Genomic DNA, 23,358 nt, shown 5'->3' with positions numbered 1-23,358 from the left:
ACACCTAAAACCCTTCCAGCAGTGTTGAAATGTTCCCTGCTGGTTCCTGTCCCTCATTTGTTAAATGCTGACACTTTCCTGGTGCTGGTACCCCAAAGACCACCAGGGAGAGCTGGAGTTTGGCAGGGTTTAGAAAGCTGCCTTTTTGTCCAAAATCATTGTTTCTCACACAAAAGCCACCAGCTGATGCTAACTAATAGCTGGCCCAGCCAAAACTGCTCCTAGCAGGACTTTTCCACCCTTCCCCCTTCTGCACTGGAGACGGTCATGCAGCATTTGGGAGAAATCCAATACTGAACTGAGCTGACAGAGCTCGGGACTTTGGTTCTCTCCAGGCAGGAGCTGGTCTAAGCAGTAATTTTTGCAAGTCTGTTTTGAAGCAGAGTTCATTCTCATAAGAGTTGCTGCTTCCAGACCTACCCCCTGAAAGCAGGGAATTGTGCCAGGCAATGCCAATGCTTTCCCTTCCCTCTGTTCATCAGGGAATCATGGATTGATTTGGGTTGGAAGGGTCCTTAAAGACCCTCCAGTCCCACCCCTGCCATAGGCAGGGACATCTTCCACCATTCCAGGGTGCTCCAGCCTGGCTTTGGACACTCCCAGGGATCCAGGGGCAGCCACAGCTTCTCTGGGCACCCTGTGCCAGCACCTGCCCACCCTCACAGGGAGGAATTTGTCCTAACATCCAATATTTTCTGTCAGCTGGAATCCATTCCCCCCTGTCCTGGCACTGTGCTCTTGTAAAAAGTCCCCTGGTCCTCCAGGTGTTCTGTGTGGGGCTCCCACCCTCGGGAGCATGAACAGATCCCACTGACCCCAGCAACCCCCAGAGCATGGGAAGCCACTAATGCCCAGAAGACAAGGCACAAATTTGGGAAAATCCTTTTGGTATCTTCAGAAATTATTCCAGCAACAGTGAAACACAACATGTGCGTGCCTCTGCTGTAAGATTGCTGCTTCTGGAACCAAGAATGTAATTGAGAGCACTCAGCTGATCTGAGGGATGCTGGCCAGCCTTCTGCTCTGGACCAGTTTTAGTTTTGTTACAGATTCTTGCTTGCACAATATCTTTTTCTTTAAAAATGCTGTCCCATCAAATAGACATGGCAACAGTCCTACATCTGCTGTTGTTAGAAAATCTGTTCAGCTGGAGGTGGGGACAACAAAACCACAGAGCTGTGTAGCTCTGAGGGAGTTACGGCTCTAGAAATATTCACTCCAGGACAGTGGGACTCCATCAGACTCCAGCCCCATCTCATGTCTCAGAAACTGCTCACAGCAGGCTTCTTCTCACCCTCTAAACACAAGAGATTCAGGTCTGTCCCTCAGGCACAAAGCAGGATGACAACAAATTTTAGACAGAAGTCGAGTCCTTGGAGACTGTGTGAGAGGTTCTGACATTATTACATGTATTGACTGTGGGCAGAGATCAATGTGGCTGCTTAAATCACTGCTGAGGCAGATTTATTCCTCTCTGTGTGGCAGAATACTGCAAGTAGCATGTTCTAAATTAAAAGAAGGTGACAGCAAAGCAAAACAAAAACCTGAGCTGACCATACAGGGTGTACAGCAAGAGAGGAATGCCTTTCTAGAACCTTGCTCTGCTGGCAAGAGTTGTTTGTTTGTTTTGTGTTAAGTCATCATTAGTGCTTAATAATCTTCTAAAAGGTGTTCCTTTAGGCTCCTTCCAGCCCAGCACAAACAAGTAGCAAAGGTTTTGTGTTATGTAAATCTCACTTCAAAGGCCCCAGCACCCAGGGTTTGGAGAACAGCTGGAATTGCATTCCCTCTCCATGTGTGCCACAGCACAGGCACCCACCACAGCCTTATGTTCCACATCCCTGAATTCCCACCAGAACCAAATGTGCTGCAGCTCCCAGTTCCTACCAGGTCTCCACAGACTGAGATCCCAAGTCCTACCAGATCTGTATGTTCTACCCCCCTGAGCACCTACCAGCTCTCTGTGTGCTTCAGACTCAGCCAGACATATGGTTGAATCCCAAATGTCATCAGTTCTCCAAAATAGAATCCAGGACAAGGCACTGAAGTCTATGGCATATTCTTATGGCACTTTTTTCTTTTTTTTTCAGCTAAAGAGATCCAGCCCATGCTTGTTACTGTGACTCATGGTATCTGAATCATTTTAAAATGCTATACTGAAGAAAAAAAAAGCAGCTTTATAGGCGACTCTGTGTGTTAAATCTCCTTTCTACTGTTCAAAGCCAAGCCTGACCTTCCATCTCCTTCCATCCTCAGGTCTGCTTGAAAGCTCTAGGCAGAAATTTGAAGAGGAGGTGAGGTATTGTGTTATAGGGAAAGCGAGAGGATGACCAGGAGAGAGTTTGGGAGAAGTTGCTGGCAGCATCCTGAGCTGCAGCCTCGCTCAATGTTATCTGATACAGTAATTTTAGTTAATGCACTGTCAGGCACAGGCAGTACAAAACCACGCAGCTGCATTTAAACACCTGCCCACCAAAGCAACAAAAATATTCCTTGCTCGAGGTGTCCATCATCATTAAGCCCTTGCTGGATTTGCAATTCAAAGCGTGCCTAAGCCATGTGGGAATGCTGCAATAAACCACACGCCTTGTTGAGCACCTCTGCTTTCTGGGGGGTACTCGGTGCAGCAGGAGGGAGTGATACCTTGTGGGGTGTGAAACACGTGAGCTGAGCCCTCTGCGTGTCAGCAGCCTCAGGGCTGCCCGTCTGGAGGTGCCCCTGAAGCATCCATCCATCCATCCATCCATCCATCCATCCATCCATCCATCATCCATCCATCATCCATCCTTCCATCCATCCATCATCCATCCATCCATCCATCCATCCATCCATCCATCTATCCATCCATCCATCCATCCATCCATCCATCATCCATCCATCCATCATCCATCCATCCATCATCCATCCATCCATCCATCCATCCATCCATCCATCCATCATCCATCCATCCATCCCTCATCCATCCATCCATCCATCCATCCATCCATCCATCATCCACCATCCATCCATCCATCCATCCATCCATCCATCCCTCATCCATCCATCCATCCATCCATCCATCCATCCATCCATCCATCATCCATCATCCATCCATCATCCATCCATCCATCCATCCATCCATCCATCCATCCATCCATCATCCATCCATCCATCATCCATCCATCATCCATCCATCATCCATCCATCCATCCATCCATCCATCCATCCATCCATCCATCCATCATCCACCCATCCATCATCCATCCATCCATCCATCCATCCTCCATCCATCATCCATCCATCCATCCATCCATCCATCCATCCATCCATCCATCATCCATCCATCCATTCATCCATCCATCATCCATCCATCCATCCATCATCCATCCATCCATCCATCATCCATCCATCCATCCATCCATCCATCCATCCATCCATCCATCATCCATCCATCATCCATCCATCCATTCATCCATCCATCATCCATCCATCCATCCATCCATCCATCATCCACCCATCCATCATCCATCCATCCATCCATCCATCCATCCATCATCCATCCATCCATCCATCCATCCATCCATCCATCCATCCATCCATCCATTCATCCATCCATCATCCATCCATCCATCATCCACCATCCATCCATCCATCCATCCATCCATCCATCCATCCATCCATCCATCATCCACCCATCCATCATCCATCCATCCTTGGTGCCAGGAGCAGAGGTGACAAGGACAGCAGAGCTCAGGCACAGAGCAGCCAGGGGAGCTGGGAAGGGCAGCCAGGCTGACCCCAGGGCTGGCCCTGCCTCTCCAGGGGGTGCAGCAGGGAGGAAGCTGACTGGGAAATGTGTGGGAAAGCTCCAGAGGAAGAGCAGAGGGAGCCACGCAGAGCTGCACTGGGTGAGACAGGAGAGGGGAGGCCGTGTTCCTGCCCTCAGCTTATTTTGAAGAAATCACCATAAGCCCTTTCAGGAGCCTCTGACCATCTGCCTGGAAATATCCATCCTTTTGTCTCCCAGTGCTGCAGGCTCTTTATCCCCCCTCTTCTCTATTCCCAGCGCGTCTCTGCAATTCCACAATCAGACTTGTGCCAGGTGGTGCAGGACAGACAGCACAGCGTGGCACAGCAGTGAGACACCAGAGTGCCTTAGGCACTGTTTGGTGAAGTTTTTTGGGCTTTCTTTGTACAAATGTCTTTGTGTGGAACTTCAGGAACAGCAAATATACTTGTGACAGATAAAGACCGGATTTGTAAAGGGTGAATAAATGTTTTGTAGCACTCAGTCTTAACTTCCACTCCTTTCCTCCAGCCCAAGGAGCTGGTGCTGTTTGCTCTGGCCCCTAGGTGTCAGGCTGAAAACCCCTTGGGGCTGATAGGAGGCAGCAGGCAGGTGATGGGCTGTGTTTTCCCAGTGACCCACATGCCTTTTTTTATTCCATTTTTCCACAGCACCTCCCTGAGCCCAGCCTTGACTCCGGGGTGGGCTGTCCTGCTGGAGAACAATGTGCAGGGAGAGATTAGTGAACAAAAGCTTAGGAGTGTCTCCGTTCAAATTAAGTAACAGATGGACCTGGTCTGTGTGGGAGCTGATAACAGTTATAAAAAGGCCATCACCAGACTGTGACCAGCCCACCCTGGAAAAAACCCACTCAGTCGTAAATCCTCTGTGCTGTTATAGCTGCTTCTGCGAGTAAGGCTTTATTTTTACCAGCTATCATAAACCAGCATGCCTTATTTTAAGATGCATGGCTTTTACTGCTCAGCTAAAAGGGTGCCAGCTCTCGACAGACACCTCCCAACAGAGATGTGCCCTCCTGGGCAGGGAGCACGAGGCAGAATTAACCCAGAGGAGGCAAATGCAGCCTTACAGAGCAGCCTTGGCATCCACGTGGCTCTGGGCTTTGCTCTCCTCCTCTCTTAGGGAGCTCACTCGTGGCACTCTCTTGTGAAATGCTGATGGTGAGGGGGTCTCTGGTGGTCCCAGCAGCAGCAGGAGCCCACAGGATGGAGCTGTGTGGAACACCACCGGGTATTTGCATCCATCTGGAGGTGTAAGAACTTGGGATTTTGCCCTTAATTCGCTTTCTTCCTCCTCACCAGTACAGAAGGTGAGGAGATGCCTGACTTCAAACAGGGTACACACAGTTCTGGAACAAAATCTTAACCTGTTTAAATCTCCTGATTTAAATCTCCTGACTTAAACTGGGACCTTAAAGACCTGACTGCATTTGCTGCAGAGAGGGCTCATTAGCACCCAGGCCACGCACACAGGCTTTTTTCTTCCTTTTCTTTTTCTTTTTTAGTTTTTTTCTTTCCTCCTCCTTCTTTTCTTCTTTGTTTTTCTTTTCCTTTTTTTTTTTTCCCTTTTGGACAGGAGGATTTAGTGTTCTACCTCCAGACCAGACAGCAAAGCACACCCACCCTGAGGAGTGGAACAGGTCAAAAGGAGATATAGAACCCTCTCATGTCAAAAGCCTCTCTGCAAAGCAGCTCCTTCTGCAGCCAAGCATTCCTGCTGTCTCCCAGGCAGGCAGGGAAGCATAGGTGCTGCCTGGGAAGACCACACAGAACTTTCTCATGGTTTCCCCCAGCCTGGTTTCATCACACTGGGGCGCAGCTGCAGACAGACTGTCTCAAACCACCATCTGATCAGGGCTCCTGCAGCTCAGAGTTTCACAACCTTTGCTTGCTGTGGCATTGCAGCGTGGGCAGAGATGAGATGTTAAGGTCCTGCAGATCAGCACCTTCACAGAAACGACCCCATTTTATTAAAATGAGGTTTCCTCTGTCCCAACAGAGCTGGCTGGAGGTACCAGCCCCACAAAGGGACCCTCACCCTGCTGCCAGCAAGGAGGAGATGGGCATTTATACCACATTTAATACCCTGCAGATGTGGCTGTATGAACCTTGCCCAATGTCTTAATCTGGGCCTAGCTCTCCTGTTTTGCCAAGCTCATCCCCTGGGTTCTGGCTCCTCTCCTGGAGAGGACTGGCTGTACGTGCGAGTCGGGGAGGAAGCAATATTTGTGTGGATGACTAATACCCAATACTTAAAGAGATTAGGATGGAAGCAGCAAGGGCTCGAGAGCTTCCAGCATGTCAGATTGCATCTCCTTCTGGAATATACTTCAGGCCAACTTCAGCTCAGAGAGAAGATGGAAAGAGTTGGAATTTGTCCCTCAGTATCAGGGATGAAGGGTAGTGGAGGGGCAGCAGAAACATGAAGAGGAAAGCTGTTATTACCATCCCCTGCATTCCTGAACTGCTTCTTCCTTCCCAACAAACCTGAGGCTGAACTGAAAATCTTATTTCCCTTGTGTGAACAACAGGGAATAGGGCATGGAGCTTCTGCCAGGGGATTAAGTCCTGCCCAGACCACTTCTTTGCCTTGCTGGTGGCCTCTGGGATCAAGCCTCTCACACAGGTGCTTTGGGCTTCCAGTGTTAGGCTGAGTCTCCAGGAGGGGAAAACTGGGGCAGGTGGCATTGCTGTGTGGTTCTGAGGCAGGAGAGCTTCCCCTTACAGCTGCACCAAGGTTTTGGCCAAACAACCAAGGAGAAATCCCAGATCACTTGGCCAGGAATGCATGGAACCAGCCAGAATGTGCTCTGTGCTGGTCTTACCATTTTCATTAATAAATGGGCAGCCTAATTACACCTTCAAACTAGGCTGGCTCATAGCCAGCACCAGGGAAATAAAATGGGGGTGAGGGGATCCCAGGAGGGCAGCTCATCCCCACCTCTGTTTAGGGCATGAAAACCCCAGGGATGCAGCTGGCCAGGCCCCTGGCACCCCAAGGAAGCTGAGAGTCTCCTGGGCAGTTTCCTCCCATTATTTCCACCTGCCCAAGTGCTGCACATTCCTCAGCTGAGCCTCAGTCCCTCCACATTCAGCATCCCCTGTACTCAGTAAGGATGTACAGTTCCAGTTCACTGGAGGAAAAAAATGAGGAATGGAAATCCCAGGAAGAGCAAAGGCACACGCCATCTCAGGCAGCAGGGGATATGCCACTCTGTGACCTGTTTACCAGATGAGAATGCCTTGCAGCAGCAAATCCCAGGAACAGAGATGGTGAGCACTGGAGAGCAGTGGGAACTTTCACACAGGGCAGGTTTGAAACCAACCCTTCCTGCCTATTCCCACTTGCCTTCCATTGTTTCCTCAGCCAGCCCTAGGAGCTGCCATGCAGGCACATCCTACGTTATTTCTCACTTCAGCAAGTCCCCTTCCTCCCCAAAGTGGCAGATGCTGGTACCAAATTAGTGCAAAGTGGGAGGGAGCCAGCAGATAACTACCACAAAAGCCAGGGGCAATGGTGTTCCTGCTGTCCTCTCCCTTCCTCCCAGCAGGACTCACCTGGCAGCGGACAGATGCTGAGGGATGAAATCCAGGGCACAGTGGGGTCAGTGACGTGACAGGGATCTATGGCCAGTGTCAGGGAGAGGGAATGAACTGCAGCGGGAAAAGGGGCAAGTTCCTTTATTTTTGGCTCGTGTGGGAATTTGACTCAAGGATTGCTGAGGATCTCAGAAGCCACGGTGACGTTTTCCAGGCTGAGCGCCAGCCCAGGCACAGACTTGATCTCAGCAGGTATTTGACTTCCCTGGGAGCTGGGATGCTGGGTACCTGCCTGACCCTGGCTTTTGATGAGGACACACATCTCAGAAGCTGCCTGCAATGCAAAGACAGGAAATAAGCGGATATGCTATCAGCACCAGGCTTTGCAGTGCTCCTTAGTGTCTGGCTGTGTCCCAACCATCAATACAGAGACTTGCAGGGGTTTAGCCTATAATCCTCTATTCCTCTGTCTGTGACTCTAATCTCCTGATCCTCCCTTCTCCTCCAGCCTAGAGCTTGACCAGCAAAACACGGATCCGAGGTTCTGCTTATTGGAGACCAACCATGTCATCTTCCTGTGGAAAATGGGAGTTGGGAAGAGAGCAGCAGTCATCCGAGCCAAGAGCCGGGAGTAGGCTGGAGAAGGGAACAGGAGAGGGCGTGAGCAAGCACACAGAGAAATCATTTATGACAAGACTGAAAGCAGAGCTCGTTTTAAGAACATTTCCTCCAATTTTACAGTGTAATTTCTGCCTTTTTTTTTTTTCCTGCGTGTGTGTAATCCTAGCCCCGGGTACAAACCGCAATTGTCGCGCAACGCGCCACGCGAAACGCGCACAAATGAACGCTGCAGGAGCCTGCTGCAGGCACCCGGGGAACATCCCCAGCTGCCTGTGAGCACACCAAGAGCTCGCAGAGATCCCACTGCCGTCATTCCAGGCGGGAGAGCTGGGGCTGGCCTCCGCCAGGCAGCTTTGAAGCTCTGCAGCGAATCTGTCAGAACAAAGGACGCAGCCCCACGAGGGGGAAAGGCACTCAGCGAGCTGTGTGCCAGCCCAGAGATGTGATTTTAGGGGCAGCCCTGGATCACAGGAGCAGATCTGAAAAGACTTCCCTTGTTAACATCAGCCTGAGCAAGCACAGGCTGCCAACCTGCCGCAGGGTTCAGGGGAGATTATTTTCTTAGGAAGTGCACCAGGGAATTAAAGGGAGCCCAGGTGAAGTTGCAGACAGATAAAGATGAAAAGCGTGACACACAGAGCTATTAGGAAGATGCCAGCATAAATGAGCAGAGGGAAGGGGAAGGGAGTAATGCTGTGTCAGAGCAAAGAGGACAAAACCCATCCTGGCTCGTCCCAGCCTGAATTCCTGACCAGGGCAAGTCTGTTTAATAGAGCAGAAACGAGCCTTGGCACAGAGGGGTTAAAAGATTACTTGTCCTGGGGGAGTTGAATTAGCCACATATCTGGGAACCGACTTCTCCCAGACCCTGCCTTGTTTTTCTCCTTAAACATCATCGGCTGCTATTTTTAGCAGAGAATTTTCTCAGCCGAGTGCTCCCAGTGGAGTGCTGGTCAGAGCCCTTTTCCCAGGGAGACACGGGCCCAGCAGCACGTGCTGGCCCCTGGCTCAGCTCAGCTCTGTGCCATGCCCTGCCACCTCTGGGCTTCGTGTGTCACACTGCCAGCTCTCTCCTGAGGCAGGGACAGTCCCCACCCCAGCCTGGGGCAGGTTTATTAAATGCCCTCAAAAAGCCAGGGAGGCTCAAAAGTCAGAAACAGCTAAAAAGGATAAACTGGACTTGGTAACTTGCCTGGAGGCTTTAGCAGCATGAATGGCAAAAAAGGTGGGAAGGAGATCGAAAGAAATGATTAGGCTGACATTAATAACAGGATCTGCTTCTCAGGACTAAAATCTATTTGGATTCATTCCAGTTCCTCCGAGGGAAACCATGGAAGTCTTTATTGTTCATAAAAGTTGCAACTAAATTCGGACCGCATAAAGCTTAAGGAAATACCTCTCAGAGGACAGCCCTGCTAAAAACAAATGAGGGAACTCCCTTCCTCTTCTCTGCTTTTCTTGGGGCCTTCATTCTTCCTTGGCCAAAACCCCAACCTGTCCATCAGCCCATCAGCCCCTGGCTCCTGGCTGCTCAGCCTCCAGCACTGCTATCTGTCTGCCTGGCTGCAATTAGCAATGTGTCACTGCATGTCTGGGCTGCTTCTCAGGGAGGCAACGCTTGGAAGTGCTTTTATCTGCAGCTTGATTTAATACCTGCCTGCCAGAGATCAGCCCGGAAATCAAAGGGCCAGATCAGGGCACACAGATGGACAAATTGAGTAAAGCAGGAGCAAACCCCTGCCTTGTCTGGGCTAATGTGCAGCTCAGGCTGGGGGCCCCGGGAGGATTGAGCTCTGTGGATGCTGGGGATGGAGCACAGCAGAGGCACAGTCAGGAAGGTCCCTGTAACAATGGCCCCTTCTTGGTCAGTGTATCTGTTCCCTGTGTGTCTTGGAGCCATGTCAGCGAAGCAAACAGATTGGGAACATATTTGCACTCCCCACAGCAGCACAGAAGCCAGCCCTGACACAGAGGAGCAAGCTGGGCTCTTGGCTGCTCCAGCCTCGGTGCCAAGTTTCCAGCTCTGCTCAAAACCTGTGTTTGAGCCCTGCTCTGGCAGGGGGACAGGACAGGCAGGCTTGGGAAATGCTCAGCTCACAGAACCTGGCAGCTGCAGGAGAGGGGAGCCAGGCTGAGCTCACCTGCGCTGCTCTGAGGCTTCCCAGGTGACACCAAACCTGGCACAGAGTGGCTCTGCCCTCCTCATGGCCACGCTGAAACCACTGGGGCCCAGGGCAGCAGGAGCCCAGCACACAGATGCTGCAAGGGCCTCGTCCCTGTGGCAAGAGCTGCCTGCAGAAAGCTTCCCCTGGCCCTGCAGGAATCCCAGGAGCCCCAGATTTCTCTCCTGACCTTCGTGTACACATTCCAGCACATGGCACTTAACCTTTGAGGCTCCTTTGAAAATCCCAGCGCCAGCGTTTCACGGATGAGTGTGCTTCCCCTCGCATCTGCCCCTGGATCAGATGCTGCCAGCACCTCTCTCTCTCTCCTGGCTCTGCTCCCAGCTGAAGGACAGACAATAGGCATTTGAATCCAGTCTCCACTTCCCCTCCCAAACAGCCTGGGGAGATGGCATATCAGAGACAGCGCTGAGAGCCGCGCCTGCCAGCCAGCCACAAGTCTCTCCAGATCCCAGGCTGCCTTCCCCTTCCCTCCCACAGCCACTGACCACCACTGCAGTGGTCACTGGGCACCCAGGCCAGCTCTGCTGGGCAAGTCCTGCCTCTCTCCAGCTAGCCAGACCAAGGGAGCCTTCCCTCAGCACTCTGCTGCTGCCAGAATCGACTGGATCACCCTGGATTCCCAACCTGCCAGGCACAGCACTGCTCATGGAGCTCTCCTGGACCTCTCTGCCCTGCCAGCTCACTGGGAACACACTGGCCACCTCCTGGAGCTCTCTTGCTCACTCTTAGCAGCATCTGCCTGCAATTAAGTGATCCAGGTTCCACCTGCAAGAGGTTCAGCCAGGGTCTGGCGAGAGCTGTCCTGGATGCTCCAGAAGAACCACCTTCCATCTTTCTAGAAACAGCTCTGCCTCTGGAGCCATTCAGCCTGCTTGGCACCATTCCTGCTGCTTCAGAGATAACAACAGAGAGTGAGAAAAACCTGTCTAGACACCGTTTACCTTCCATGGACTCCCACTGCCACATCAAAGCACCTCTTCAAACAAAACTGGCCAGGGAATACTCCCCAGCCCTCCTGTGCCTGCTCCAGCCAGAGGCAAGGACTCATCCCATCATAGTCCAGAGTTTATCTTTAATCCAGGCCCTTCTGACAACAGGAGGAGAGGGAGGATGAAAAATCTCATTACAGGCACATCAACAGAAGTCACCTGGATTTACACCAGCCAGGTGGGGGCTGCTTCCCTCCTGCTCAGCCCAGACACAAGCTGAGATCTCACCTGTCTCCTCTGGGCAGGCTGCAACCCCCCAGCTCCTCTCAAAAGCTGCCACACACTTGTCACACTTGTCCCTTCTGCTCAGCTGCCTTCCCAAGCCATGTGTGTGAATGCTGGGCACGCCTGGCTGCACGCTGGGGATCACAGAACATCTTCCTGTGACACCCAAGGAAAGGGAGGTCAGCACCAGCTCAGGACAAAGACACGGCAGCTCACAGCAGGACAAAGGCACAGGAGCTCAGGGAGAGGCTCAGGATGCCCTGAAACCAAGGAGAGAATTTCAGGTTTCTTGAGCACAAGCTAAAGTCCCTGCTGTGGGGAAGCACCTGGCACTGGCATCGAGCACTGACCCCACGCAGCCACCACGAGAGCAACATCTATCTCATTATTTTAATCAGGGTCCTTTGAAATACCTTCTGTGTGAGAGACAGCTAAGAAAATCCCGTCTGGCTTTATTCTGTCTCAGGCAGAAACAGCCTTTATTTAGCAAACTGCTGCTAACAGCTCTGTCTCATTAGTCAGTGTTTAGGGAACCAGGCTGCAATTGTTCTGAAGTCTGGCATTGCAGAAAGAGCCTTGATAATGAGGTCTGCAGGAGACGATTCCTCCTGACAGCCCCACAATGACCTAGAAATCCTACTTAATTCCCTGTCAGGGAAAAGTGCTGAGTAACAGCGAGGTGCAGAGGCACCGGGGGCTGATCCCAGAGGGAGCTGCAGCCGCTGCTCACACTTGGGGCTGGGATGCAGCTCCGGGGTGGCAGAGCCAGCCCTGCCCAGCTGCAGCAGCTCCCCAGAGAGAGCCTGAGGGGCAGGGACATGGGGCTTGCTGTGGGAAGGTTAGTAGCCTCGTCTGGAGGGACTTGGCACCAGGAGCAGAAATCCCAGATAACACAACAGGAAAATCAACAGCAACACCTGGATCTGGGCTTCCCAGGGCACGAGGCACTGCCTCCTCCGGATCGTGCTCGCCTGCAAACAGTGCCAAAGCCCTGCCAAGGAACTCCCTGCCTCAAACAGCTCCACTTTCACCTCTGTTCCAGGTCTGGCATGGCTGGGAGCTCGCCAGCTCCACGGCTCCCAGCAGAGCCTGTGCAATGTGCTGCTGTGGAGCTGCACAGGTGCCATCCCCAGGACGTGGGACACACGGGGTGTGTGCCCTGAGGTGCTGGGGAGCACCTGGCACCTTTTGCTGCTTTTGCCCCATTCCCTCGGAGGAGCAGGCAGCAGGCTGGGGCAGGTTTGGCCCGCAGACACCCCACTTTGTAGTGGTTTGTTCTCCACAAGCAGCGCATGGACGTGGCCAGCAACCTCTGGGCTGGGTGTCCCAGGGCCAGCTGGGCCAGAAGGTGAGGCAGGGGGACGTGTCAGGAATGTGGGCTGCATACAGCTGACCCTGAAGACCACCCCCAGCACAGACCCCCCCAGGCATGTGCTTGCCACCTGTTGCAGCCAGCAGACGAGGGGCTAAGGCAGGAATCCTGGAGCTGAATGCAGAGTCTGTTCAGGAGGGGTCTGGAGCCTCCCAGCCTCGTGGGGCTGAGGGTGCTGTCTGGCAGCCCCTGGCACAGGAATGCAGCTCAGCCCATCACGTGCGGGGCTGCACAGCCCAAATGTGCAAAGGACTGCTGCAGGGAAGAAAAAAAAAATAAAAAAGAAATGTGCAAATGAAATCACCAGCCGAAACAGTGTCTAGAGACAGCCCCAGCCAAGTGCCTCGAATGTCAGCAGCAGAAGGAGGGCTCAGAAATGGAGAACCCGGCTCAGTCTGCTGGCACACACAGAGAATCTGCCTCAGAGACATGAGGAAAAGACATATGCTGAGAAGGGAAGGCCCAGCTTTATTTTACCAGCCTCTTTTCCCACCCAAGATGTGCTTTAAAGACTGCCTTGCAAAGTACGAATTAAATCCAAAGGTGCCTATGCATCTTCCTTGCTGTCATCCCCTTATCAGCCATCTCCAGCCTGCTCTGAGCCAGAAGATGAAAGGATCCTAACACCACTTATCTTCCCACTTAAGAACATGCTTAAAAGCTTGCTCTAAAAGAGCAGGACACTCAAGGCTGGGGAAGCAGCTGTAAATTCTGCAAATGGGCTTCCTTGCATGTCTTTGAAGGAGCTACTGCTTCTCAATGAGGGGCACAAATACCAAGAGGGAGGAAAGAGAGAAGCCTTGATAGCCAAGGGAGTCTTTGCCTCATGTCCAGGACGTGGAGCTGAGTGACAGATGTGGGACTTACAGCATGTGTGCCTCAGAAGTGACCGAGGACGAGCCAGGAATTGAAAAGCTCTTGGGAAATATGGAAGCAGCCAGGATGATGGCATATTTGGCACTCCAAAACCACACTGCTTGGGACTGTGCAGTGTCACAGCCAGCAAAGGCTAGGGATGCCCTTGCATGATGCAGCAGAGCTGCTGCATCCAGCCCTGCTCCAGGACCAAGCCTCGAGGCCAGGACCTCTCCCACACAGCCCCGTGTCTGAATTTGACCCTCAGCTCCCCTCTTTGTAGAGCTGCTTGTAACCACAGTGAACCTGGCCCCAGCTTGCTTTTGTCATTTAATAGCTGAGTCAAACTGTCAAAACAGCCAAAAAGGATCTGTTCCAAATATTTGCAGAAAGAGGAGGATCAAGGAGCCTGCAGCAGAGCAGCAGGAGCCTGCCCAGGCAGGGAAAACAATCCCTATTGTGGACCAGCAGCAGGACGCTGGTGGGCGACGAGCACGCCTTGGGACGTGGGCAAAGAGCCCCCAGATCCTCCCGTGCTCAGGAATAAGCTGGAATCTGGAGTCCCCTCTGCCCCTGTCACAGCCCCAGCCCTGCAGGAGGATCAGCCCTGGTGGCAGCTCAGCTGTTGGCCTGGAGAAGCCAAGGAGCAGTTGGCAGTGGGAGAGGGGGGCACCGGGGTGCCTCGGGAGCTGCTGCCAGCCCCAGCACGGACTTCAAAGGGCTCATCTCGCCCTGCTGTGTGGGACAGGACAGCTGTGTGCTGGCCAGGCCCTCCAGAGCATTTCTGATGGCAGCAGAGAGGGGCTGGTACCTGGTGCAAGCTCCTTTCCAGCAGGCAGAGCTCTGCTCTGCCCTGAGATTTATGGGATGCTGAAAACTGGCCAAAATGAAGGGAAAACACCAGCTCCAGAAGGATGTTTACCAACTCAAACAGCCAGTTCTGCTTGAGGGAGAGCCCACAAGGCTCAGTAGGCGATTGCAAGGCACTCTGCCAGTTCAAAGGCAACTCCATCAGCTCTGAAGGAGATAAGGCATCGCCTCGCTGGGAAATCAGAGCAGCCCCATCCACATCCACCACCTGCAACCTCAGCAGAGCAGCTAAAAGCAGAGAGGGAGGGAAACCAGCACCTCCTGCGCTGTGTAGGATCCTCTAGATCAGCAAGGAGATCCGTGGTGGGTGAAGCCAACCTGTTCCATGGCTCATGTCTCCAATCCCAACAGCAAAGCACGGAGCAATCACACTAACAGGGGGGCATTACTTTTTCCACTCTGCTGGTACCTAAACACCTCAGCAACTTCTTCCAAGGGCTCCCACAGGCTGGGCTAGGCCTGGCTAGAGCACAGAGCTGGGACTTCCCTTTCCAAGACGCCCAGGACCTCCCTAGCACAGAGCGGATGTTTTCCAGGCTCTAAAAATAACCAGCCCCAAACAACGTGGTGGGCATAAAGAAATATTTATCTGCAAGCTTTTTCTGAAGATCAATGCTGAAGAAAAAGATTAAAGCGAAGATTTAAGTGTGTATTAAAAATAGCTGTTGATAAGTTCCCTTTGAGGGGATAAAAGCTTTTTTACAGGAGCAGCAAGAGCTGCAGGACTTTGCAACACCTTCCCTGCTGTGTGAGCTGCCGGAAATCATTCAGGAGAGTGTCAGCAGCCAGGGCCTCAGGAGGAAGTCCATTAGCAGGCAGCAATCTCCTTAATGGACCCTGGGGTACGTGGGAAAAGCTGCTGTGGACACAGGGGCTCTCTCCAGCACCACCATTCACACAGCCAGTTATCATCCCATACTCCCAGGAATGCTCCTCATCTTTATGGCAGCCTGATAGCACCATGAATTAATCTTTTGGGGGGTTTCCAGTGAGTTTTTCTTTTTTTTCTCTCTTTTTTTTTTTTTTTTTGGTCAGCCCCCAGCAAGGAGCCATGAACAGAAGCTGTTCTGTAACACAGGTAACAGCATCCACATCCATCAAACCTCTGTTTTCCAAGGATAACGTCCTGGCAAAACAATAAATGCTGTCTCCACGGGTGATTTTGGGGCTGAAAGATCTTGTCCATTTACACACAGACAAAATCATTAAGTTCTCTGCTGTGCAGCCACCTCCACTCCAGGTCTGAGAGAACACACAGCCACCCTGGAGGGATGAAAAGTGGCAGGAACATTTCCACTGGGAATAAAAAGCAGGACTGCTGTGCATAGCTCTGCTTCTCTGCTAAAAGGTAAGCCTGGCTCTCAAAAGAGCTCTCCTCCATGACCTTGCTTGCCAGCCTTATTCCCTGTCACTAATGAAACACAACTCCTGACTTCCTTTGGAAATGTGAGATTTTCATGGGCTCCTTCAGCAAGCACTGAAGGACCTCATGGCTGCACATCTTGAGATACACCAGGCAGGAGTGTCAAAAATGGCAACTTAACTAGATGTCTCAAGGGGAGAGAGCAGGGAAGTCGAGTGCTTTCAACAGATCTGAAATTTTTCAAGTATTTCACTCCCACCCCTCAAAACAGAGCCTAAAAGTGTCCTGATTTATGTCCTCTCAGTCAAATACTGGCCACTTATATAAGAAATTGCCCAAAGTTTATTAAGGCAGGGATTTTCAGAGGAGGTCACGGGCATTAGAAACCCAGCCTAGTAATAGGAACAAAATCCCCTTAGATTTCAGTGGATTTCTCCAGCTCAGCAGAAAATCTTACCTAGGCCACCAAAATATATTTTAATAGCGTGATTAAAAATCTTAAAATACTGCTGAACATTGTCCACTGCTGCTTTTTAGCCTCATGCCACAGATAGAGTAAGTCCCTGGCACGCTGCAGTTTTGAAGCTCAGTGTCTTCAAATGAGCCAGCTGTGCCCAAACGAATTAAGAGGACTCTTAAAAAACCTGCTGATCTCACATTTGTGTTGTAATAATCAGGTACATTGAAGGGAGTAGGTTCCAGCATGTTCTGGCTTTAACTCTGAAATCCCTAGGATTTATGACTTTAAAAAAAAAAGGGAAAAAAAAAAGGAAAACCTTAAGCATTATCTGAACACAATTTAATTTCATCGACTTCATCTCTTGGTGTTCTGAAAAACCTTCATTTCCCCTTGTCACTGAGTCTTAAGCCCTGTGCTCCAGCCCACGAGGGGCACCACAGAGCCCAATACCTGGGATTATTTATACTGACAAGCGATTCTTGCACGACAGAACAATTCCCATTAATTTTTTGAGCTTATCTGAAGTACCTGTGGGCTGTCAGGTTACAACACGTGTGTGCTTTAGTTTCTCTCTGATTAGCCAATGCCAGCCCAGAGCTGACTGGACTCTCATCTGACAGCATTTTCCAGGTGAGTTCATGGGAATCCAACCCAACTGTGCTCTCAGGAGCTGGAGAAATTTCTGAAATATTTGTTGCTTTAGGGGTTTTTTTTTGTTTTGGGGTTTTTTTGTTTTGTTTTGGGGGACTTTGTTTGTTTGTTTTTTGTTTGTTTGTTTATGGTTTTGGGGGTTGTTTTGGTTTTGGGAGTCTTTTTGGGTTTTGGGTTTTTTGGGGGTTTTTTTGGGGTTTTTGGGGTTTTTTTGGTTGGCTCGTTTGGGTTGGTTTTTGTTTTGGGGCTCTTTTTTGGTCAATTCCCATTTATAAATTTTGCTCCTACCTCTGCTGCTCTTTTTTTCTCTGTTTTCTGGTTTGGAACATGCACCTAAAGCAATTCCCTCCAATCCCCAACACAGCAGAGAAGCACCTTTGACAAGACACTGAGGAACTGCAGAGCAGCTCCCTCTCCAAAACTCACTTTTTACACATTGGCGGTTTTTTTCCTAAGACATTTGAAGGCCTGGCTGAGGATGCTGCTCTGAAGAACAGAACTCCAGCTCCGTCTGCAGCTGTCTTGGTGCTGCCCTCCCCGTGCTGGACAGCTGAAGTCCTGCCCAGGAGTCACACAAAGCTTCCTTCGAGTGGCAGCAAGGCCACCAAAGTGACAGCAGGACCTGTGCCTGAGCAGAAAACACCTTCAAAATACACCTCCCTCAGTGTTTATCCCCCAAAGAGGCTGCCTGACTCCTGAAATGAGAAGCAGGAGTTTGTGAGGGGTTGATAATCCCTGAAACCAGCGTTCTGATGAAGGCCAAGAATGGACTTCATGGACTCACGTCCTGTTCCCCACAGATTTATTTTGCTGAAACCCAAATAATGGACTCCATACCCAAATAATGGACTCCATGAACTCCTCACTGTTCTGTCTCCAGATTCATTTTGTGAAGGCCAAAGAATGGACTCCATGAACTCCTCACAGTCTTGTTCCCCACAGATTTATTTTGGTGAAGGCCAAATAATGGACTCCATGAGCTCCTCACTGTTCTGTCCCCAGATTCATTTTGGTGAAGGCCAAGGAATGGACTCCATGAACTCCTCACTGTCCTGTTCCCCACAGATTTATTTTGGAGAAACCCAAATAATGGACTCCATGAACTCCTCACTGTCCTGTTCCCCACAGATTTATTTTGCTGAAACCCAAATAATGGACTCCATACCCAAATAATGGACTCCATGAGCTCCTCACTGTCCTGTTCCCCAGATTCATTTTGGTGAAGGCCAAGGAATGGACTCCATGAACTCCTCACAGTCTTGTTCCCCACAGATTTATTTTGGTGAAGGCCAAATAATGGACTCCATGAGCTCCTCACTGTTCTGTCTCCAGATTCATTTTGGTAAAGGACAAGGAATGGACTCCATGAACTCCTCGCTGTCCTGTTCCCCACAGATTTATTTTGCTAAATCTCCACAAAAAAAAAGAATTTAAACTCTTCAAGCCACACCTCTGCCCTCAGGTTATTCCTGTTGGTGCTCCGAAGGGTCACAAGCAAACAAAGACCTCAGTTTTCCAGCCAAAAAAAAGTCCAATTTTTATGTTATTATGTATTCTTCTGAAAAGTGAAACCTCTGGTTTCCAGCAGGGAGCTGGAGCGCTGTGACCCAGCAGGTATTTCCTCTGCCCCAAGCACAGCTGTGGCCAGAACTGCACCCAGCCCGCAATCCAGGCCCTTTGGGGGAAATTTCAGGCCGTGTCCAGAACATTCATTAGCGCAATTAAAGCCATTAGCTGGTTCTGAGGCCGTGTCCTGACTCAGCGAGGGATTTGCTGCACACGCCCTGAGCTCCTCCACCTGCCAGGAGTGATGTTTAGTGTTCACCCAGGGTTTGATCCTGTTCATGAAAACACGATACTCCCTGGGGGCTCTGAGGGAAGGCAACCAGCCCTTATCAATCGGGAGGAGACGCCGCAGCTCCAATTCCCATTGATGGAGAAGCCAGATTGAGAATGTAATTATCCTAATTAATTTTATATCTGGAACTCATCTCCTTTAGCACAAACAGCAATTTCCAAGCAGGCCACCAGCTTTTTTTTTTTTTTTTTGCACAGAGCTGTGGTTTTATCTTGTTGAGGGGGCATGTTGGCAACACAAGCTCGTGTTGTGCAGACAAGTACTCTTGAGGACTCGGGATCCTGCTGGCCTGTGGAAATCTTTGCCTTTGCTAACTCCCTCCCACCACTTCAGGCTGGCTCCGTAAGGAGTTCACGAACCTTCTCCGGATCATCAGGGCTTGATGCAATCAACTGTGAAGCATTAGCTCTAAATATACAACTGGGAGGCCAGTTCTGCTTCAACACACAAGCACTCATGGCAGAGGATGAGCCAGCAGCCAGCCCAATTTGCAAGAGAAACTTAACTAATAATCCAAGCAAGCGGCAAGGGAAGCAGGAGCGAGTGGGGGCTGATCATTGCTGTGCCCTTTGGAGATGGCTGAAGTTAGGGGCAAACTGGCAGGAGGCCACCCACAGCTTTTGTCCTTGTTGGTGGAGCTAAATGCAGCAGCTCATTCTGCTTTATTTACTTGTTTAGGTGATTTTTTGGCAACTCTAAGAGTGTCCCTGGTGCAAATCCCCCGTGTGTGGACAGATAATTAAAAAACAACAGCAGCAGGCCAAGAGACCCAGAATTCAACTTGTACAGGGAAAATAAACACTGAAAGAACCCAAGCTCACAAAGCAGAGCAACATCTCAGTCCGCAGACTAAAACAAACACATTTTTACTCTTTGGATCTCCTCATGTTTCAGCAACCAAGAAATTCTCAGAAGCATTTGGGGGAAGAGGGAATGTGCTGGTGTCACGTTCTTGTCAACAGCTGTAGAGGAGATGTGCATCCAACCACTCTTTGGTGGTGGTGCCAGACCCTGCTTACCCAAAAAGGAACACCAAGCCCTTCCTAGGAATTTTTTGGGAGATGTTATTAAGCATCTGATTTTGGCAGGGCTCTCAAAGCTGTTTGTCCTGGTTTTTTACTGCCTGTTGAAAAGAAAGCGATACTACAAATACTTCCCATCAGAAAATACCAACAAGAAACTTATCATCACTGCAAGGGAGCTAACAACATTTCCACCGAGTGGTTTTTGGCACTGACAGCTGACTCAGAACAGTTGTTGGTGGCTGGGACAGATGGACTTCATATATTAAAAAAAAAAAAAAAAAAAAAGGAAATGAGAACTTCTACTCCATAGATTTTAAAAAGCCTTTTGCGAAATCCAACCTATTACCAAGCCCTCAGAATTAAATCAAAAGGAGATTTGAATATAATGAGCTTTAAAACTGAAATGTGCCTGGGACTTGCCTCTATCTCCCCATCAAGGACTATAAGCTATCAGCATGTTCTGCTTTCAACAGGAAATACTTGAGAGTTTTGGGAGGGTCTCCACAGCTCTGCCCTCAGCCCAGCCTGTGAAATCCTCTAAAATCCAAATATTTGTTGCCACGGGGGAGCTGGAGAGGAGAGAGCTGGAGGTAGAAGAGATGTCAACCGTGAGCCCCGCTCTCCATCAGCGCCGCCGAGAGCTTTAATCGTGGCCATGGCATTTCCCTGACGTGCAGAATCTTCAGAGGCTTTCAGTGCCTAGAGCTGGGAATGCTCTGAACGCTCCATGCTTCACTGGCTCCCCTTCCATGGCAATGTTTTAAGGCCACAATCGAGAGCAGGGGCTGTTCTGGCAGCAGCACACAGCAGGAGGCAAGCCCAGCTCGCAGCTCTTGGGAGTCAAAGCAGCACCTCAGAGTCTGGAGCAGGGCAGACTTGGGATCTCGGCATCTTGGGAGCTTTGTCTCCTTCTTTTCATGCCTTTTTCTTTTTTTCTCGCCCAAGTAATCAGCTGGCACAAGCACATCCTTCCAGTCACACTCCCATCCCACTATCCAGCACCAGCCCTGCATGTCTAATTTGATGTGCTGCTGACAGCATAACCCTATTTTAGTGGGGTGCCCCCAGCACCTCAAATCAGGCATGGTGGAAGAAACCTTTTCATTCTCAACTTTATTCTGCCCAATCTTTTGGGCTTATGACCCCAAATTCAAACATTACTGGAAATCAGCACAGGATGAGGCACTCTGACTTTAAATTTAATGGAAAGCAAAGCCTGGCACCACTGGATTCACTCACCAGGTAAATGCTCTCAGGCAGAGGTGTGAAACCAGTGGGGTTTGGCTGCTTCTAGCAACCATTGTCTGAAGAAACACAGAAATATCTGGAGTTTGTTTCCTTTCCTCCTGTCTTTTAGGCCAGATCCAACAGGACACTTGGGCTCTGCTCACACAACACAGAAGGAAATGGGGCACCTTTCTACCCTGCAGCCCCTCTGCCAGGGAAAGCCGTGTTAAATCTGTGTTTTTTCCCAATCAAAGGGAGCAGCTGAATCCAGAGTTAGCACTGGGCAGACCGTGTGATGCTCTGGGATCAGGCACTCCTGATTTCTCCTGCTGAAGCTGTTTCTGCTCCAAACCACAGCAAAGCAAGTGAACACCAGAGCCTGGAGCACGTGACAACCCTCTGCTTGCTGGGGATGAGTGTCAGAGTCATCTTCACACCCCTCCACTGACTGATTGGGTAAATAGTGCCCGAATCTCACTTTACTTGAGACCCAAAGCGACTCTGCGAGCTCTCCGGAGTCACTGGAGGAGTGTTTTTTGTCCTTAGATAAACTGTTTGAAATATTTCCATCCACTTCCTTGAATGTTGACCCAAAACAGTGACTGGTGAGTGTGTACACGCTCAGCCCAGTGTATTTTGGTGCTCAGCTGTAGGCTGGTTGTCAGCCTAACCCCACTCCACCCCATCTTCTCCTCCTGCCATCTGGGCAGAGGGGGGGAGGACAACACGAGCCCACCGGCTGCTGTCCCCCTCCTCATCCCTCCAGCTATTAATAGCCAGACAACAAATGAGCCCAAATTCATTCCTGAGCGGAATTAGCAAATGTTTTTGCAATTAAAACTGCAAACATTCATGCGGGGCCCCCTGAACAATAGGCGCCTGTGCCTGGTCTTGAATAGGCACTAGTGTCCGCCCTGCCTGCCTGCCGAGCCTGCACATTCCTGGCACCCTGGACCCGCTCCTTGCTGAGCTGGGTTTTGGGATGTTTCCCCGTGTCCCACGCTCTCTGCAGCATCCGGCGGGTCCTTGCTGCCGGCCCTGGACCCGTGTGCCGGCCCGTCCCCCATCCCGCCGGCTCCCACGCTGTGCCCGCATCCCTCCGCGCTCGGGCCAGAGCATCCCTCCCTTGCCCTCCCTTCCCTTCCCCGGGGCCAGGCACGGGCAGCGCATCCCGCCGGGGCAGGGCAGGGCAGGGGCACGGGCAGCACATCCCTGCCCTTCCCCGGGATGGTGACGGGCACAGCGCATCTCCCCCTTTCCCTGGGATCGCAGCCGGGACAGCGCATTCCTGTTCCCTCACTGTCCCGGGATCCCGACCGGCCAGCGCATCTCGCCCTTTCCCTGGGATCGCAACTGGGGCGGCGCATCCCTCCTCCTTCTCTCTGTCTGGGATGGGGACAGGGACACTGCATCCCGCCTCCCTCCCGGACTCCAGGACAGGGACACGGCATCCCTCCTCCCTTCCTGGCTCCGGGATGGGGACGGGAGCAGCGCATCCCTCCTCCCTCCCTGACTCCGGGACAGGGACACGGCATCCCTCCTCCCTTCCTGGCTCCGGGATGGGGACGGGAGCAGCGCATCCCTCCTCCCTCCCTGACTCCGGGACCGGGACACCGCATCCCTCCTCCTTTCCTCCCCGATTCCCGGACAGGGACACCGCACCCCTGCTCCCTCCCGGACTCCGGGACAGAGACACCGCACCCCTGCTCCCTCCTTCCCTGGCTCCGGGACAGAGACACCGCATCCCTGCTCCCTCCTTCCCTGGCTCCGGGACAGGGACACCGCATCCCTGCTCCCTCGCTGGCCGCGGGATCCGGACGGGATCAGCGCATCCCGCTCGGCGGGCGGCGGGCCGGGCGCGGGGCGGTGCGGGCGCTGCCGGGCGGTACTCACCGAGCAGGGGCAGGAGCAGGAGCCGGAGCAGCTCCGGCCGCCGCAGCGCCATGATGGGGTGTGCGGAGCGAGCCGAGCCTGCGCACTGCCCGGGCGGCGCCGGCCCGGGGGCGGGGGTGCCGCCAGCCCGGGCCCGGCTCCGCGGGGGCACCGGCCGGGGGCGGGCCCGGCACGGCACGGCACGGCACGGCGCGGGAGGGGAGGGGGCACGCACCGCGCCCACGGGCAGGGCGCGCCCCGGGCCCGCCGCGTGGAAGAGGGGATGGTCCGGGCAGGGGGATGCCCGTGGTGGGGAGAGGGGATGGTCCCAACACTGCGATCCCGTGGATGGGGAGAGGGGATGGTCCGGGCAGGGGGATGCCCGTGGAATGGGAAAGGGGATGGTCCCAACACTGGGACTCCGTGAATGGAGAGAGCAGATGGTCCCGGCACTGGGA

General features: G+C 51.9%; 1 protein-coding gene across 1 annotated transcript in view; it reads right to left on the bottom strand.

Moving 5' to 3' along the window:
- JAM3 (junctional adhesion molecule 3) overlaps positions 1 to 23,013 on the bottom strand; it is a 32,688-nt gene extending 9,675 nt beyond the window's left edge. The window contains exon 1 of the mRNA XM_064397927.1: positions 22,922 to 23,013. Coding sequence (XP_064253997.1) covers positions 22,922 to 22,973 — 52 coding nt within the window. The 5' untranslated portion in view covers positions 22,974 to 23,013. The remainder of the gene's footprint in view (positions 1 to 22,921) is intronic.
- Between the last annotated feature and the right edge of the window lie 345 nt (positions 23,014 to 23,358).

This window comes from Passer domesticus, chromosome 23 (genome assembly GCF_036417665.1).
Source record: "Passer domesticus isolate bPasDom1 chromosome 23, bPasDom1.hap1, whole genome shotgun sequence".
In the NCBI taxonomy this organism is placed as follows: Eukaryota; Metazoa; Chordata; class Aves; order Passeriformes; family Passeridae; genus Passer; species Passer domesticus.
Note: the sequence above shows the minus strand (reverse complement) of the source record. Positions and strands in the feature narration are given on the sequence as shown.